This window comes from Myxine glutinosa, chromosome 5, assembly GCF_964187855.1.
Source record: "Myxine glutinosa chromosome 5, kmMyxGlut1.1, whole genome shotgun sequence".
NCBI classification, from domain to species: domain Eukaryota; kingdom Metazoa; phylum Chordata; class Myxini; order Myxiniformes; family Myxinidae; genus Myxine; species Myxine glutinosa.
In genome coordinates this window covers 51,599,533-51,615,609 of record NC_136265.1, presented here as the reverse complement: position 1 = coordinate 51,615,609, position 16,077 = coordinate 51,599,533, and the positions used below count along the sequence as shown (strand labels likewise).

The 16,077-nt window shown below is 43.3% G+C and overlaps 1 protein-coding gene across 1 annotated transcript in view; it reads left to right on the top strand.

Moving 5' to 3' along the window:
- Positions 1-15,776, top strand: part of LOC137428619 (uncharacterized) — a 34,242-nt gene extending 18,466 nt beyond the window's left edge. The window contains exons 3-5 of the mRNA XM_078778049.1: positions 2,136-2,198; positions 2,789-2,932; positions 12,548-15,776. Of these exons, the coding sequence (XP_078634175.1) occupies positions 2,136-2,198; positions 2,789-2,932; positions 12,548-14,058 (1,718 nt within the window). The 3' untranslated portion in view covers positions 14,059-15,776. The remainder of the gene's footprint in view (positions 1-2,135; positions 2,199-2,788; positions 2,933-12,547) is intronic.
- The last annotated feature ends 301 nt before the right edge of the window (positions 15,777-16,077 follow it).

Here is a 16,077-nt window from a genome sequence, read left to right as displayed (position 1 = left end):
AAACCGATCTCCACTTCAGGCTGTACCCTGCCCACATGTAGTTGTAATTGTCATGGTTCTCTTTTTGAGGCAATGTTTTTATGGCCGGATGCCCTTCCTGACGCCAACCCTCTTAGTCGCCTCTTACGACACGCAGGGATACGGCGTACCTATTCTTATCCAGGGTACACACTGGGAAACGTTTAAAACATGGAAATTCTGGGGGGTGGGGGGGAGGGGGGCGGCGTCAGCATCACGGCTGCGGTTTAAACATATTTAAATAAATATTTAAACAAAACCATGAAAAACAATCTGGGAAAAGTCTCTAAGTGAAAACGTGGATTTGAGAAAGCAGGAGCAGAGGTGAAAGAACAAACGAGATATAGGGGGCGGGGCACAAGTCGAGACGAGGAGGCCGCACGAGACACCAGGCCGCACGAGGCGCGAACAAAGAAACGACTAATTACACACAAATTTGCAACAACTACAAAACCGAAACCAAATAGAAACGCACAATAACACATACACAACAAAATACGCAGCGGAAATTTGACAAAGAAACGAACGGGAAAACACTCAAACTTTGATGCCGTGGAGAGATCGAAGCAAGCCCTGTCGCTCGAGGGACCGGAATCACTCCAATTGATGGTCCAATAAAAAAACCACCTTTAGAGGCCATTTTTCCCCGCAAAGCGGGGGTTGGCCTTTTTCGGGAACTGTGGTTGTTGTTGTTTTTCGGTCCCCTTTTTGAAGCAATGTTTTACGGCCGGATGCCCTTCCTGACGCCAACCCTTTTTGCCGCCTTTAACGACAAGCAGGGAATTACCAGTGAACTGGTACTCAATTTGCCGACCTCGGAAGGATGACAGGCTGAGTCAACCCCCCTGGCGTTAATTCAGCGATTGACCGGGATTCGAACCCAGGATCCTAGGATCCTAAGCCGGCACCCTAACCGCTAGCCCAACACCAGGGATGTTGCAACACCAGGGCCCAACATATAACTCAGCACCAGGGATGTTCCAATGAACCACTAAAATAAAAATGGTACTTTTGTAAAGTCGTTCCCCCAAAAATTGCTAAGCTGCCTAACTACCTCTCTGCTGTGCTAACAAGGGAATAAATAATACTACCTTTACACATAAATAAATGTATTTATTGTGGTATATATTTTTTTGCATTTTTTTGCACTTGCATCGTATGATTTTTGTGCCCCCCCCCCCCCCCCTGGAGTTTGGGCCCTGGACAAATGTCACGTTGGTCCTCCCCTAAATCCAGCCCTGATCAGTGCAATTGAGGGGACACGACACCATGGCGGGGAAAGAAAAATACCGATCGGAGGAAGAATACGAACCCACATCAGAGTTGAAAATAACACGTAAAAGTGAGACCAATCCCATTTAAACATAGAACGGCGTTCAAAAAATTATACGTGGAACTTTGAAACTGCGTAAGTCAAACCCTTGTAAAAAAAAAAAAGTAAAAGGGATAAATATGACTATTGTTGAGGTGATATGTGATTGTAAAAGTTGGGTAGAGTCAAAAAATTGACGAGTGTTATTATTGTAGTTCGATTTCCAACCCATATAAAGATTCTGAGTGTTATGGAAAGTTTTGGGCATCGAACAGTTCGTATTGTGCAGTTTCTAGTTCCCTCTAGATATAGAACCATCTCGCATCAATGAGTGGTTTCCAAGAGAGGAGGGACTTTTGTTCATGTTCGTGAATTCCCGAAGTCAAAGAACAAAGCTGAGCTGAGAGAACGTTGCTGTGTGTTGTGTAGTTGAGTTGAGTAGAGTCGAGTAGATCAGGGTGCAGTAGACATGCCGGCGTGTTTGTGTATCGCTTGTGTTTTAATCTTTGTAATAAACAAGTTTGAGCTCCACTCTTCTGACTGTTGGAGGTCAATCGATCAATAAACCTTGGATTTTATGACACAGTGAATCGGATACTTGTTAAGTCTCACAACGTTCATGTGACTGTCCAGTTGATCAAGTATTGCTGAAAATCCAAGATATGTTATCCTGCTGTACTCGCAGAAATATGAAACAAGGTAGCTGGAAAAATGCAAATACATGAAAGTTAAACCTTCATATATGCCAAGGCTTCAATTCTTATTTAAATTTTTTTTTTTTTTAAGAATATTTTTCTTTTTTCAGATTTGATTGTGAAAGTGAAGGTGGAATCTGAGCTTGAGGATGATTCAATATCTCAAGAGAAAGGTCTGAACCACATCAACGTTCTGCTTGTTCCAGTTAGAGACAGTTATGTGTGTGCATGTACATACTGACATTGTACGTACAGAGATTATTCTCTGGAGAGATGATGTTGTATTTTTGTTTAGCTCCCCAAATCATTCAAAGACCCGGCTCATTAATAACGGATTCCCTTCTGCACATTGAAGCATCACAATACATGTTTGACATGTTCCGGGTAAACTTACTGAGAGTATACCTGTATCCATCATGTTCACCGAGTGCATCCTCCGCTACCTCTCATTCTTCCTCGCGTCCCTTACTTGTCCAAGTCATCCTCTGTTTTTGCGATACTTGAATTTGCTTTTGAGGCCAAAATACGAGACTCAAATCACGATGATGAACACTGGCAAGGACACCCTACCTTTTCAGATGTACGAGTTTGTTTTTTTTTGATAACCTCCTCCTTTGTTAACCTCTTTGGTTATCTTGGAAAATGAGTTTCTGTTGGAAACCCTGTGCATTTCTCCCCATGACGTATCACGATTGTTTTTTGTTTAGATTTGCTTGTTTTCCCCTTCCTCTATTGTAATGAACTGTTGTCACATGGTTTGCAGGTGATGCTCAAGTGATGAAGTCAGAAACTTTCCAAAATAACCTTCTTCAGACATCCCAGGATGCTTTGAGCAATGATCATGTAAAGCAGGAAACATGTGATTCTCCACCCACGAAGCCAATCACAGGTGCTCATCTTCTCGAAGGTAAGCCGGGCTCTCAATATATCACATCGCATTGTGTTTACTTGTTTAGTTCATTATTTCACGATGAAATAATTTTGTTATAAATCCTGTAGAATGACTAAAAAAAACCACCTTTAGAGGCCATTTTTCCCCGCAAGCGGGGGTTGGCCTTTTTGACCAACCGTTTGACGGTTGACCGTGGTTGTTGTTGTTTTTTTGGTCCCCTTTTTGAAGCAATGTTTTACGGCCGGATGCCCTTCCTGCCGCCAATCCTTTTTGTCGCCTTTTTACGACAAACAGGGAATTACCAGTGAACTGGTACTCAATTTGCCGACCTCGGAAGGATGACAGGCTGAGTCAACCCCCCAGGCATTAATTCAGCGATCGACCGGGATTCGAACCCAGGATCCTAGGATCCTAAGCTGGCACCCTAGCCGCTAGCCCAACACCAGGTTACTGGTCCATTTAAATTGTTTTCACTCAAATGTCTTGTTTATGTGAACCAGACAAGGTTCCCTGTTACATTTTAGCCAAAAACATTCTGCACTTTGTATTTTTGGTCTTAATTCGTGATTGATTGGACACTTGAAGATGAAGTTGTAAAAGTCTGCATTTCACCAATGTACACTGTGGAAATAGCGTTGGCAAAAACAAACCAATCGAGATTACTGGGACTCGTCAGGTTTGAAAGAAAAGTTTATGATAATCCAATGATCTGATGCGAGAGGCATGTTCAAGATCGTTGCATCAAGTTGATCACAAGCCAATGAAAATTCTGCGATGCCCCACTGCAGTGTTACAATCAGCAACACCAACTTTGGATGATTTCTGTAGAAAGAAGTTAAACGACTCAGTTACATGACTCTTTCAATGACATGTTACATGACATGACTCATATTCAGTGCCTTCAGAAAGTATTCACACCCATTGACTTTTTCACATTTTGCCGTGTTCAGCCTGAATTTAAAATCGATTAAATTGTTAGGGTTAGGGTGAGGATGCCCAGTCGGCTCTCCCCTCTGGGCCGGTGCTCCTGCCTCACACCTAGCTCGTCTTCACGCTGTTGAAACCAAAGCATTCAGAATCATTGGAATCTCCCGCGATGAAGCTAACTCCAAGGGCCTCTCACTCACTCACCCCAGGCAGGTTGGTGGTCTTTCCGTCTTCTACCGACTCCTCTCTGGCCTTGCCCCCCCAGCTCTCTCTGGGCTCTGTCCCGCAAATATTCCTACAGGTCGCACAAGATCTGCCTGCAACCCTCTTATGATTAAACTGCCAAAATAAAGACTCTCTGCTCACCTTCACTCCTTCATTCCTCTTTTATCCTGCCTCTGGAACAAACTCCCTCACTCTCTTCAATCCCACTCCACCCTCCAGGTCTTTAAAACAGCTGTTCACCACCATCTCTTATCTTCCCCCATCCAAAACCTTGATATTTTCTACCCCCGCTAATTTCACCCCAATTCCACTTTTTTGAAATACCAACTTCTGTCCTGGAAGTCCTTGGTGTCCTTCTGTTTTATACTTCTCCCACCACCCCCCCCCCCCCTTTCCACGCCTCCTCCCCCCAAGCCCTCTCCCTCCCAACCATCTCCCTGCTCTCAAATGTTGTTTGTGTGCTTCCCCTTCTCTCCCCATCTTGTCTTCCGCTCCCTCTTTTTATATATTTTGTTTGTCTGGTTGATTTGTTTGTGAAGTAAATGTTAGCTCTTTCACGAGCCTCGATTCAGTATACAAAAAAAAAAAAAAAAATTGAGATTTTTTGTCATGGTCCTGTACATAATACCCCATTATTTTTTAATATAATTTCTTACAAAATAATGAAAATGAAAAGTTTAAATATCTCCAGTCAATTAGTATTGAACCCCTTTGCTTTGACACTCCAAATTGAGTGCAGGTGCATCCAATTCCCTTTGATCATCCTTGAGATGTCTCTACAACTTGATTGAAGTCCACCTGTGGCCAATTCAATTGATTGGACATGATTTGGAAAGAAACATACATTTTTATATAAGGTCCCACAGTTGACAGTGCATGTCAGAGCAGAAACTCTGCCATGAAGTCCACGATTCATGGGAGAGTGGTCAGACGGAAGTCACTCCTGAGAAAAAGGCAGACGGAAGCACACCTGGAGTGTGTAAAAGGCATGTGAAAGGCTTTGAGAGCATGAGGCAAAAATTCTGTGGTCTGAGACAAAAATTGAACAATTTGGCCTGAATGTAAACCGCTACATCTGATGCAAACCGAGCACAGTTCATCACCCATCTAACACCACCCCGACCATGAAGCATGGTGATGGCAGCGTCATGCTATGGGGATGCTTTTCAGCGGCAGGGACTGGAAGAATTGTGAGGCTAGAGGGATCAATGAATGGAGCCAAATACAGGAAAAGCCTTGAGGAGAACCTGCTTCAGAGTGCAAAAGACATTAGACTTCAGTAAAGATTTACATTCTAGCAGGACAATGACCCGAAGCATACAGCCAAAGCAACACTGGAATGGCTGCAGAACAAGAACGTGAAAGTCCTTGAGTGGCCTAGCCAATTCCCAGACTTGAATCCCATTAAGAATCTGTGGAAAGACTTGAAGATTGCTGTTCACCGACGCTCCACATCCAACTTGACAGAGCTTGATCAAATCTGCAAGGAAGAATGGGAGTGGTCAACTCTCTAGTCGTAGTCAACGTGTGGCCCTGAATGGGTTTCTCTCATCTCCTCTTCCTGTTCAGGCTGGAGTTCCCCAAGGCAGTGTTCTGGGCCCTGTGCTTTTTCTGGTCTTCATCAATGATCTCTCTGACTCTCTTGAAAATCCTCTCTATCTCTTTGCTGACGACTCTACTCTCTGTCGCTCCATTCTTCATCCCTCAGATCGGCAGTCTGCAGCCTCCTCACTCTCTGCAGACCTTGACAAAATCACAGACTGGGCAAACAAGTGGAACATGTCTTTCAATCCTGACAAATCTCACACTCTTACGATGTCTCTCCGAAAAGACCGACTGGACAACCCTCCCATCCACTTTCTGAATAATCCTCTCCAAGAAGTTCTGTCACTCAAGCTTTTGGGTCTCACTATCTGCCATGATCTTTCCTGGAAAAACCACATTTCAAATCTGGCCTCCAAAGCCAGTCGCCGACTGGGCATCCTCCGTCGTGCGAAGTCCTTCCTTGGCACACCTGAGCTCCTCACCACATACAAGGCTTTCATCCGCAGCTCAATGGAATACTGCTCTCCCCTCTGGGCTGGTGCTCCTGCCTCACACCTAGCTCGCCTTCGCGCTGTTGAAACCAAAGCATTCAGAATCATTGGAATCTCCCGCGATGAAGCTAACTCCAAGGGCCTCTCACTCACTCACCGCAGGCAGGTTGGTGGTCTTTCCGTCTTCTACCGACTCTTCTCTGGCCTTGCCCCCCCAGCTCTCTCTGGGCTCTGTCCCGCAAATATTCCTACAGGTCGCACAAGATCTGCCTGCAACCCTCTTTTGGTTAAACTGCCAAAATCAAGACTCTCTGCTCACCTTCACTCCTTCATGCCTCTTTTCTCCCGCCTCTGGAACAAACTCCCTCACTCTCTTCAATCCCACTCCACCCTCCAAGTCTTTAAAACAGCTGTTCACCACCATCTCTTATCTTCCCCCATCCAAAACCTTGATCTTTTCTACCCCCGCTAATTTCACCCCAATTCCCCTTTTTGAAATACCAACTTCTGTCCTGGAAGTCCTTGGCTAGATTGTTATAGATCGCGGCTAGATGTTATAGACCGAGCGGTTGGTGACCGCGACCTAACAAACTTACCCGATTCCACCCGAACGTTGACTAATCGCGCTACGCTAGATCAATTGAGGAAAGGACACACGGCTGGATTAAAATGACACGACACCAAGGGTTCAGTTCTCAAGACCTCCGGAGGAGGTTATATTAGGGCGGAAGGTCAGATTACAACTACAAGAGGGACAGCATAGAAAGGCAGGCACTTAGACACACTTATCTTATTCCCGACAGACCACAGATAAACAGGACAAAAACTGACTCACACGGGGATTGATGGCAAGGAAAGCGGGTATTCGATGGCCAGCACAAGGTGCACCTTGTGCTCAGGGACAGGATAGCGCGGCCCAAAAGATGCAGGAGGTCTCTCAGCGCTCGGAGGTAGTGACTTCTCTTTCTCCAAGCTGGGGGCCCTTCCCATGCCTCCTCCCCCCGGGCCCTCCCTTCCACACATCTCCCTGCTCTCGGATGTTGTGTTTGTGTGCTTCCCCTTTTCTCCCCATCTTGTCTTCCGCTCCCTCTTTTTGTGTATTTTGTTTGTCTGGTCGATTTGTTTGTGAAGTAAATGTTAGCTCTTTCACGAGCCTCGATTCAGTATACAAAAAAAAAAAAAAAAAAAAAAAAAAAAATCCAGATGTGCAAAACTGATACAGACACACCCAAGAAGACTCAAAGCTGTAATCGCTGCCAAAGGTGTTTCTTCGAAGTGACGACTGAGGGTTGAATACTTGTGTAAATTAGATATTTCTGCATTTCATTTTTAGCTCACCTGGAATGAAGTTCAGGGGAGCTTATGCGATGGTGCGTCGTCCGTCCTTCCGTAAACACTTGAAACTTATTCTCCGAAACCGCTGATGGGATTGTGACCAAATTTGGCACAAATGATATTTGTTATGTTGTGACCAAAGTCTGTTCATGGCATTAAAAAAAATCGAGGTCTAAGGGGATTTACCGGGGGTCAAAGTGGATCGAGGTTTGACCCCCCCAAAATAGATATTTGCTTTCTTCTCTGAAACTACACACACGATTTCGATGAAACTTGAGCACAACCGTCACAACCCATGATGTACCAAGTTTGTTCACAGCAATCAAAAAATCGGGCCCTGGGAGGACCATTGGGGGCAAGGAAGAATGGGAGAAACTAATTATATTATTATGGTAGTTATTTTAATTATACTGCAAGTATTTCTAAAAGAAAATCCACTTTGACATTATGGTGTATTATGTGTAGATCAGTGACAAAGAAAATCTCAATTTAATCGATTTTAAATTCAGGCTGTAACACAACAAAATGTCAAAAAAGTCGAGGAGTCTGAATACTTTCTGAAGGCCCTGTACTATCTCCTGGTTCAGTGCAACACTGCATTAAGCCTGGACCCTTTCCTTTACCATCTGAGCTCGTTTATCGGGTCGGAAGTACAAATGCACACCATTTATTCGATTATGTCCCTTATTCTCAGTGATCTTGTGGTTCTGTTGTTTTGAAAATTGGCAGCTGCTGTCAGAGTTCAGCTTGAGTTGAACATCCCATTTTTCAAGTTCCTCTAATCGATATCTAATGTCTTGCACTAACTAGCTTGCACTACGATAACATTCTGGATTCTATTATATTCACGATTACTCACTATTTCTCCATAAAACAATTCTTACCATTCCACAGACCATTTGGTAGTACTTTTGACGATTATTCTTCCCATTGACATAAAGACAGTGATTTTATCTCTCACAGCTTTTTTGTTTGTTTATTTTTGCATACAAAGTCGAGTCTCATGGAAGACTGATACCACTGAATGGATCAGGACGCAACATGACAAAAGAAAGAGCAGAAAGCATGGAGAAACACCAGCAGCAGTGGTGCAAGATAAAATAGAGGGAGACAAAAAAGGGGTAGGGGAGGATGCACGGGATGGACAAGATGGATACAGAAGGAGATTCTCAGGAAGGAGAAACTGGAAATTTGTAAGAAGGGTGGTTTTGGGATGGTGGGGTTAACAGAGGTAGATAAGATCATGGTTTTGGATAGGATGATCTGAGATGGTGGGTAACAGCTGTCTTGAAGACCTGGAGGGAATAATGAAATTGAAAACAATGTGGAAGTTTATTTCCACAGCGGGAGAAAAAAGGAGGAACGAATGAGTGGAGGTGAGCAGTGATTCTGGATTTTGGGAGTTTCACGAGAAGGTGGTTAATGGTGGACCATGTGCACTCTGCAGAAACATGGGGAGAAGGACAAGCGTGTGATCGGCCCATGGACTCATCGTCAATGTGGGAGATTCCTTGGTTTCCACAGCGTCAAGCTCAGTAATGTGTGAGGCAGGAGACCCAGCCCATAGGGGAGAGCAGTACTATGTCAAGCTGCATATGAAGGCCTTGTAAATGGAGTTCAGATGTGCCAACGAAGGACTTTGTATGACGGAGGATGCCCAGTCGGTGACACACTTTGGAAGCCAGGTTTAAAATGTGTTTTTTTCCAAGAAATATCATAGCTGATAGTGAGGAATTTGAGTGAATGATCTACCTCAAGAGCGAGACCCAGGAGTTTGAGTGATGAACCAACTCACTCAAGAGAATTGTTAAGTAGATGGGGGGTGGGAGGGTTGCCAGACTGTCCTTTTGGTGACATTGTGACATTTGTAAAGATTTAAATAAATATTCCAAGTTTTTGAACAACTTGTTTGGGATGGTGATGTTTGGGTGTTTTGGGTATGCTATTAGCCAATTGATTAAGAAATTATTTTACGATTATTATTTATTTCTTTAATTATGCAATTTATCAATCAATTATTGCCTCCTAATACCGTCGCTATGTGCTGCACGGCGGTATCCCCCGAAGGCGAAGAAGATTATTTTTTGATTAATTGATTTATTTCTCAATTATTATCGATTTATTAATTACTTAGTTCTTTTCTTTCTCATCTGGGCAATATCTCGGGCACGGCAATATCTCTCGAAGCTGATATTTGGACACGACAGTGATTTGGCTATAAAGGGTATTTTTAATTTATTGATTATTCAATAATCGAATAATTATTTTTGGTTAATCAAATAATAGATGATTATTTAAGTTTTTTTTTTAAAGATATTATTAAACCTTTTTAATCCTCCGCCTTCTGCAGGTGGTGCCATGCCTCACACGTACTGTATTTTTTTTTTTTGGGATGCAGTATCGAGGCTTGTGAAAGAGCAAACATTTATCACACAAAAAAATCAAACCGACATACAAAACATAATAAGGGTAGCGGTAGACAAGATGGGGAGAGAAGGGGAAGCACAAACACAACATTTGAGAGCAGGGACATCGGGAGATTTGTGATAGGGAGACGGCTTGGGGGCAGGAGGTGTGGGAAGGGGGGGGGGGCGGGGTGGGAGAAGTATAAAACACAAGGACACTGCAAGGACTTCCAGGAAAGAAGTTGGTATTTCAAAAAAGTGGATCTGGGGTGAAATTAGCGGGGGTAGAAAAGATCAAGGTTTTGGATGGGGGAAGATAAAAGATGGTGGTGAACAGCTGTTTTGAAGACCTGGAGGGAGGAGTGGGATTGAAGAGAGTAAGGGAGTTTGTTCCAGAGGTGGGATAAAAGAGGAATGAAGGAGTGAAGGTGAGCAGAGAGTCTTGATTTTGGCAGTTTCACCATGAGAGGGTTGCAGGCAGATCTTGTGCGACCTGTGGGAATATTTGGGGGACAGAGCCCAGAATGAGCTGGGGGAGCAAGGCAGGAGAGGAGTCGGTCGAAGACAAAAATACCACCAACCTGCCTGCGGTGAGTGAGTGAAAGGCCCTCGGAGTTAGCTTCATCGCGGGAGATGCCAATGATTCTGAAAGCTTTGGTTTCAACAGCGTGAAGACGAGCTAGGTGTGAGGCAGGAGCACCGGCCCAGAGGGGAGAACAGTATTCCATTGAGCTGCGGATGAAAGCCTTGTATGTGGTGAGGAGCTCAGGTGTGCCAAGGAAGGACTTCGCACGATGGAGGATGCCCAGTCGGCGACTGGCTTTGGAGGCCAGATTGGAAATATGGTTTACCCAGGAAAGATCATGGCAGATAATGAGACCCAAAAGCTTGAGTGACAGAACTTCTTGGAGAGGATTGTTCAGAAATTAGATGGGACGGTTCTCCTGTCGGTCTTTTCGGAGAGACATAGTAGGAGTGTGGGATTTGTCAGGATTGAATTGATTTGTCAGGATTGATTAAATGATTGTTTAATTAATTTTTTTTAAGTTACACATTTTGATGAAACACTGGTGGTTTAGGTATTCTATTAGCCAATTGATTGAGAAATTAATTATTTCATGATTATTATTTCTTTATTTTAATTACGCAAGCAATCAATCAATTATTGTACACCTTTGCCTCATACTGCCTCTATGCTGCACAGCGACAAAGCCAGGCGCCTAAGGTGCCCCGGCAATGCCACGCGCTGGAGGATATTGTTACGTTTTTGGGTGGTAGGCAATACCTTAGTCCAGGTAGAATTGCATAGGGAGTGTGCTCCGACTCGTGAAAAAGAAGAAACCCTCATGTATCACAAGTAGGGATCTGGTGGACCGTATGTCGTGGAAGAGCGTATCTTCGTTCCCATCACGAGGGGTGGGGTTATGTTAATTAGTTAGGGATTAATGGTAAATCCCCTGTATGTAATGGCCTCTGTTATTTTTCCTCTGTTCCTTATGACACATGCAGCACACACACCTAGCTAGGAAATCGCGTATTGATAACCCTGAATAAAAAACGAACCAGAAGGAGGACATTGAGCACTACCGCTGATAACACCGACCTGGTGAGCACACATCATTCAGGCAGGCTGTGGGGCCACGCCCCGAAGAGCAGTGATTGGTCTGGGATTGATTGGCGCAAAGACGGCTAAGATGGGATTGGTGGAGCAGGCACGGATGACGTCAGAGCCCCGAGTATAAAAGAAATCTCTCCCCGACATTTTGTCCTCTTGGCTTTCCGTCACTCTCTTGAGTCCTGGCTTTGTTGGTGAATGGTCGCCTAAAAGCTCTCTGCCTCGGGATTCCATAGCGAACTCTTTTTCTCCTCTTGGTTTCCGCTCTTCTTCTTTGTCTCTTGAGTCCTGGCTTTGACAACGAATCGCTCTCCTTCATCTTCTCTTGGCTGGCTCTGATCTTCTGGCTTTGGCGGTGAACGGTCACGATTTAATATCTCGCTCTGCTTCGGGAGTTCACGGCGAGTGTTCAGAGTTCGTGGCGCTCTTGCGCTGGGAGACGTGGTGTTGGTGTTGGTGAATGAGATCGTGAGGACAAGCACGGCTGGAAGAGCGAGCTGCATACCATTGTCGTTCCCGCGGAAAGACTTCACGCCAACGAGCGCATTTTCACGTGCAACGACATGGGAACCGGGATGATTCCTGACGAGATTCAAGAGCAGCTCGGAGTTACGTGCCCACAAATAACACACATTTATTTTTGTTCTTTTATATTTCCCTTTGTCTGTATTCGGGTCTATGTGGGGGCGCTACAATTAGGAATTTAGCTTTATCGTGCATTCTTTGTTACCGGCATTTTCTTTAACAAAGCCGGTATTTTTGTGCATTTTAATCCTGTGTCGGCTTGGAATTAATTTATCCAGGTGCAAAGAAGTCGGGTGGAAGCCGTCCAGGTAAGTTAGTCATCCTCTTTTCCCTCGCATGTAAAGAATACCGTTATTTTTGGATTGAACACCTTGGAGTAAAGCTCGTTTGGTCATCCGTGTCACCCTGCGGTGTTCACTACAGGGTAGTCACACAGACACACACCAATATGTTATTTATTTATTTGGCATGGGGGCTGTGTACTTTGAATGTATCTGTACTTGCTTCTATATTTCTCAAAGTTGTGTAAATTATTAATGATTTGTGTGACTTGTCTTTGCAGAGAAACAAATAAAACTGGTTTCTTGTTCCAACTGTTCCCAGTGGTTCAGCACACAAGTTTTCAGTCATCACATGACACGGACTGATACTCAAGAAATGGACACATTCAGCAGCGTGTCTTGTAAATGTTGGACAGAAACCCTCAATAATATCCAAGGAAGTGGGAGACCACACAAATGTTTTGTGTGTGATAAATCATTTTCAACGTTGCCATTTTTGAAAGTGCATCAAACAATCCACACGGGTGAGAAGCTATACAAATGCTCTGTGTGCATCAAGGCTTTCATTTATATGTCAGAATTTAAAATTCATCAAAGAACGCACACGGGTGAGAAGCCACACAAGTGTTCTGTGTGTCCGAAAGCCTTTACTCAATCGTCACATTTAAATTATCATTCAAGAATGCACGCAAGAGAGAAGCCACACAAGTGTTCTATTTGCAGCAAGGAGTTTTCTGGATCATATTATTTTCGCATTCATCAAAGTACACACACTGGAGAGAAGACTTTCAAGTGTTCTTTGTGTCTAAAAGCCTTTGCCCGATCATCAGCTTTACACGTTCATCAAAGAACACACACAGGAGAGAAGCCTTACAAGTGTTCTTTGTGTCCAAAAGCCTTTGCTCAACTGGCACATATAAATGATCATTCAAGAATACACATAGGACTGAAGCTACACAAGTGCTGTTCGTGTCCGAAAGCCTTTACTCATTCATCGTATTTAAAAAAACACCAAAGAATACACACAGGAAAGAAGCCGTACAAGTGTTCTGTGTGTCGGAAGGAGTTTATTCGCTCATCAGATTTACACATTCATCAAAGAATACACACAGGGGAAAAGCCTTACAAGTGTTCTTTCTGCCATAAAGCCTTTATTCAATCAGCCCATTTAAGGAGACATCAAATAATACACACAGGAGAGAAGCTGTTCACGTGTTCTGTGTGTCATAAGGCCTTCTTTCGGTCAACATACTTACAAACCCATCATCGAAGATTACATTCAGGAGAGAAGGCATACCAGTGCTCTGTGGGCAGCAAGGCTTACACTTGTATCTCAGAATTGAAGATCCATCAAAGAACACACACAGGTGAGAAACCTTACAAGTGTTCCTTGTGTCCCAAAGCCTTTTGTCGATCATTACATTTAAGGAGACATCAAGTAATCCACACAGGAGAGAAGCTGTTCACATGTTCTGTGTGTCACAAGGCCTTCTTTCAGACAACACATTTAAAAACCCATCATCGAAGATTACATTCAGGAGAGAAGGCATACAAGTGCTCTGTGTGCAGCAAGGCTTTCAGTTTTATCTCAGAATTGAAGATTCATCTAAGAACACACACAGGTGAGAAGCCACACAAGTGTTCCTTGTGTCCTAAAGCCTTTGCTCGATCATCACATTTAAATAGTCATTCAAGAATACACACAGGAGAGAAACCACACAAGTGCTCTGTGTGTAGCAAGGAGTATGCTCGCTTATCAGGTTTACGCAATCATCAAAAACAACACACTTGAGAGAAGCCTTACATGTATTCCTTGTGTCCGAAAGCCTTTATTCAATCATCACATTTAAGCAGACATCAAAGAATACACACAATAGAGAAGTCCAAAGCTCAAGCAAAGAATCGGGCAAATAAACAAGAAACACAACATCGAAAACAATGGCCTGGAACCATTAGCTGCCCATAATAAGCTCCAAATACGACAAATAGCAGGGGGGGGGGGGGGGAACTAGAAATGAGGCCAACAACAAAAGAAAGCAAAATCAACAGTTTGAAAACAACCCGAAAAAGCTCCACAGAGAACGAGGGAGACAGAAACAACATGTGGCAACTCCCCAAAAAAAGAAGATCTTGAAAAATTCTGGAAAGGGATATATGAAGACTAACGAGAACACAACAAGGAATTAGATTGGATACGACACTTGGAAAATAAAAAAAACACTGACAGGAAATGCACTCTATGTTAATAGATGAAGAGAAAATCAGAAACCATCTTGCAAAAACGCTGAATTTCAAATGCCCAGGCCCAGATGGGATCCCAAACTTCTGGCTAAATGAACCGTATGCTCTCCACGCTCACTACACTTGTGCATTTAACAAAATCATCAAAGCGGACCAACCAGTGGATCATTGGTTCACAGAAGGCAACACTCTTCTCATCCCAACATTTGATGAAACTCATCTACCTCAAATATAGACCGATAACATGCTTACAAACGGCACACAAACTTTTCATTGGATTAATCACTGATGAAATTTAGGAATACTTGACTCAACCAGGAAGTTTAGAGGCAGAACAGAAAGGATGTAGCAGGGGCTGTTATGGAATGAGACCATTTGTTATTGAACAAGACCATACTCGAAAATTGCAAAACTTCGACAAAACAAATTATCCACAACCTGGATGTATTACAAAAGACCCTTTGATAGTGTCCGGCGTTCATGGATTTTAAAATACGTGCAAACATATGAAGTTAACCCTCAATTAGTCACACTGATGGCACTCTGAAATGGAATACAATGCTGATACTACCTCACTTAGAAGGAGAATTAAAATCCCAGGGGTAAAGATATGATGTGGTGTCTTACAAGGTGACAGCCTTTCACCCCTTCTGTTTTGTCTGGCTCTGGACCCACAGAGTCACTTTATCAATGAACAAGGACATGGATACAATCTAATGTGCAACAGAAAAATGACCAAAGAGCCGAGAAAGGTGACACATCTACTGCACATGGAGGATCTCAAACTGTTCGCACCGAATGCAGATCAACCTCAACTAGTAAAGCGCTACTCGGAGGACGTTCAAATGGAATTTGGTCTTGCCAAATGCGCCAAATACACATTTCCAACTAGTAAAAGAAAAACAACACACAATATCTCAATCGATGAAAGTACACCAATACAGGAACTTGAAATCGAAACATCCTACAAATACCTCAGAATGGAATAAAGTCCCCAGGTATAACACAAAAAAAATGCGTACAATAAATCAGCAAAGAGTACCTACGCAGAAGAAGAAGAATTCTGAAATCATCCCTCACCAATGAATATAACTAAACCTATAAACCAACTTGTCGTACTGGTATTCCTGTATAGCTGCGCAATTATAAACTGGCCACAATCGGAGATGAACAACTTAGACACCAAAACAAGGAAACTTCTAACTCATCAAAAATTACAATGCTCTTCTACAAAATAAATCTACAAAAATACTCAAACAAATATTCTACAAAAATAATACGAAAATATCCTACAAATTAAATAAGCTCTTCTACAAAAAACAATGTATTCTGAGGTTTTACTTGCCGAGAAGAGAAGGAGGAGGAGGCGTTCTGATGGAGCTTAACCAAGTGCACAGAACAGCGTGTGTAGGACTAGCGGAGGACAGGTTTTGAACAGACTATCGAATAGCTCAACAGACTATCGAATGAGGTTTGTACACGAGCAAGAAAACACCAAATCAGAAAAGGTATCCTTAATCCACTGAGGAACAAACTTCCAAAAACAGGTGCAAGTGCAGGATATTACACA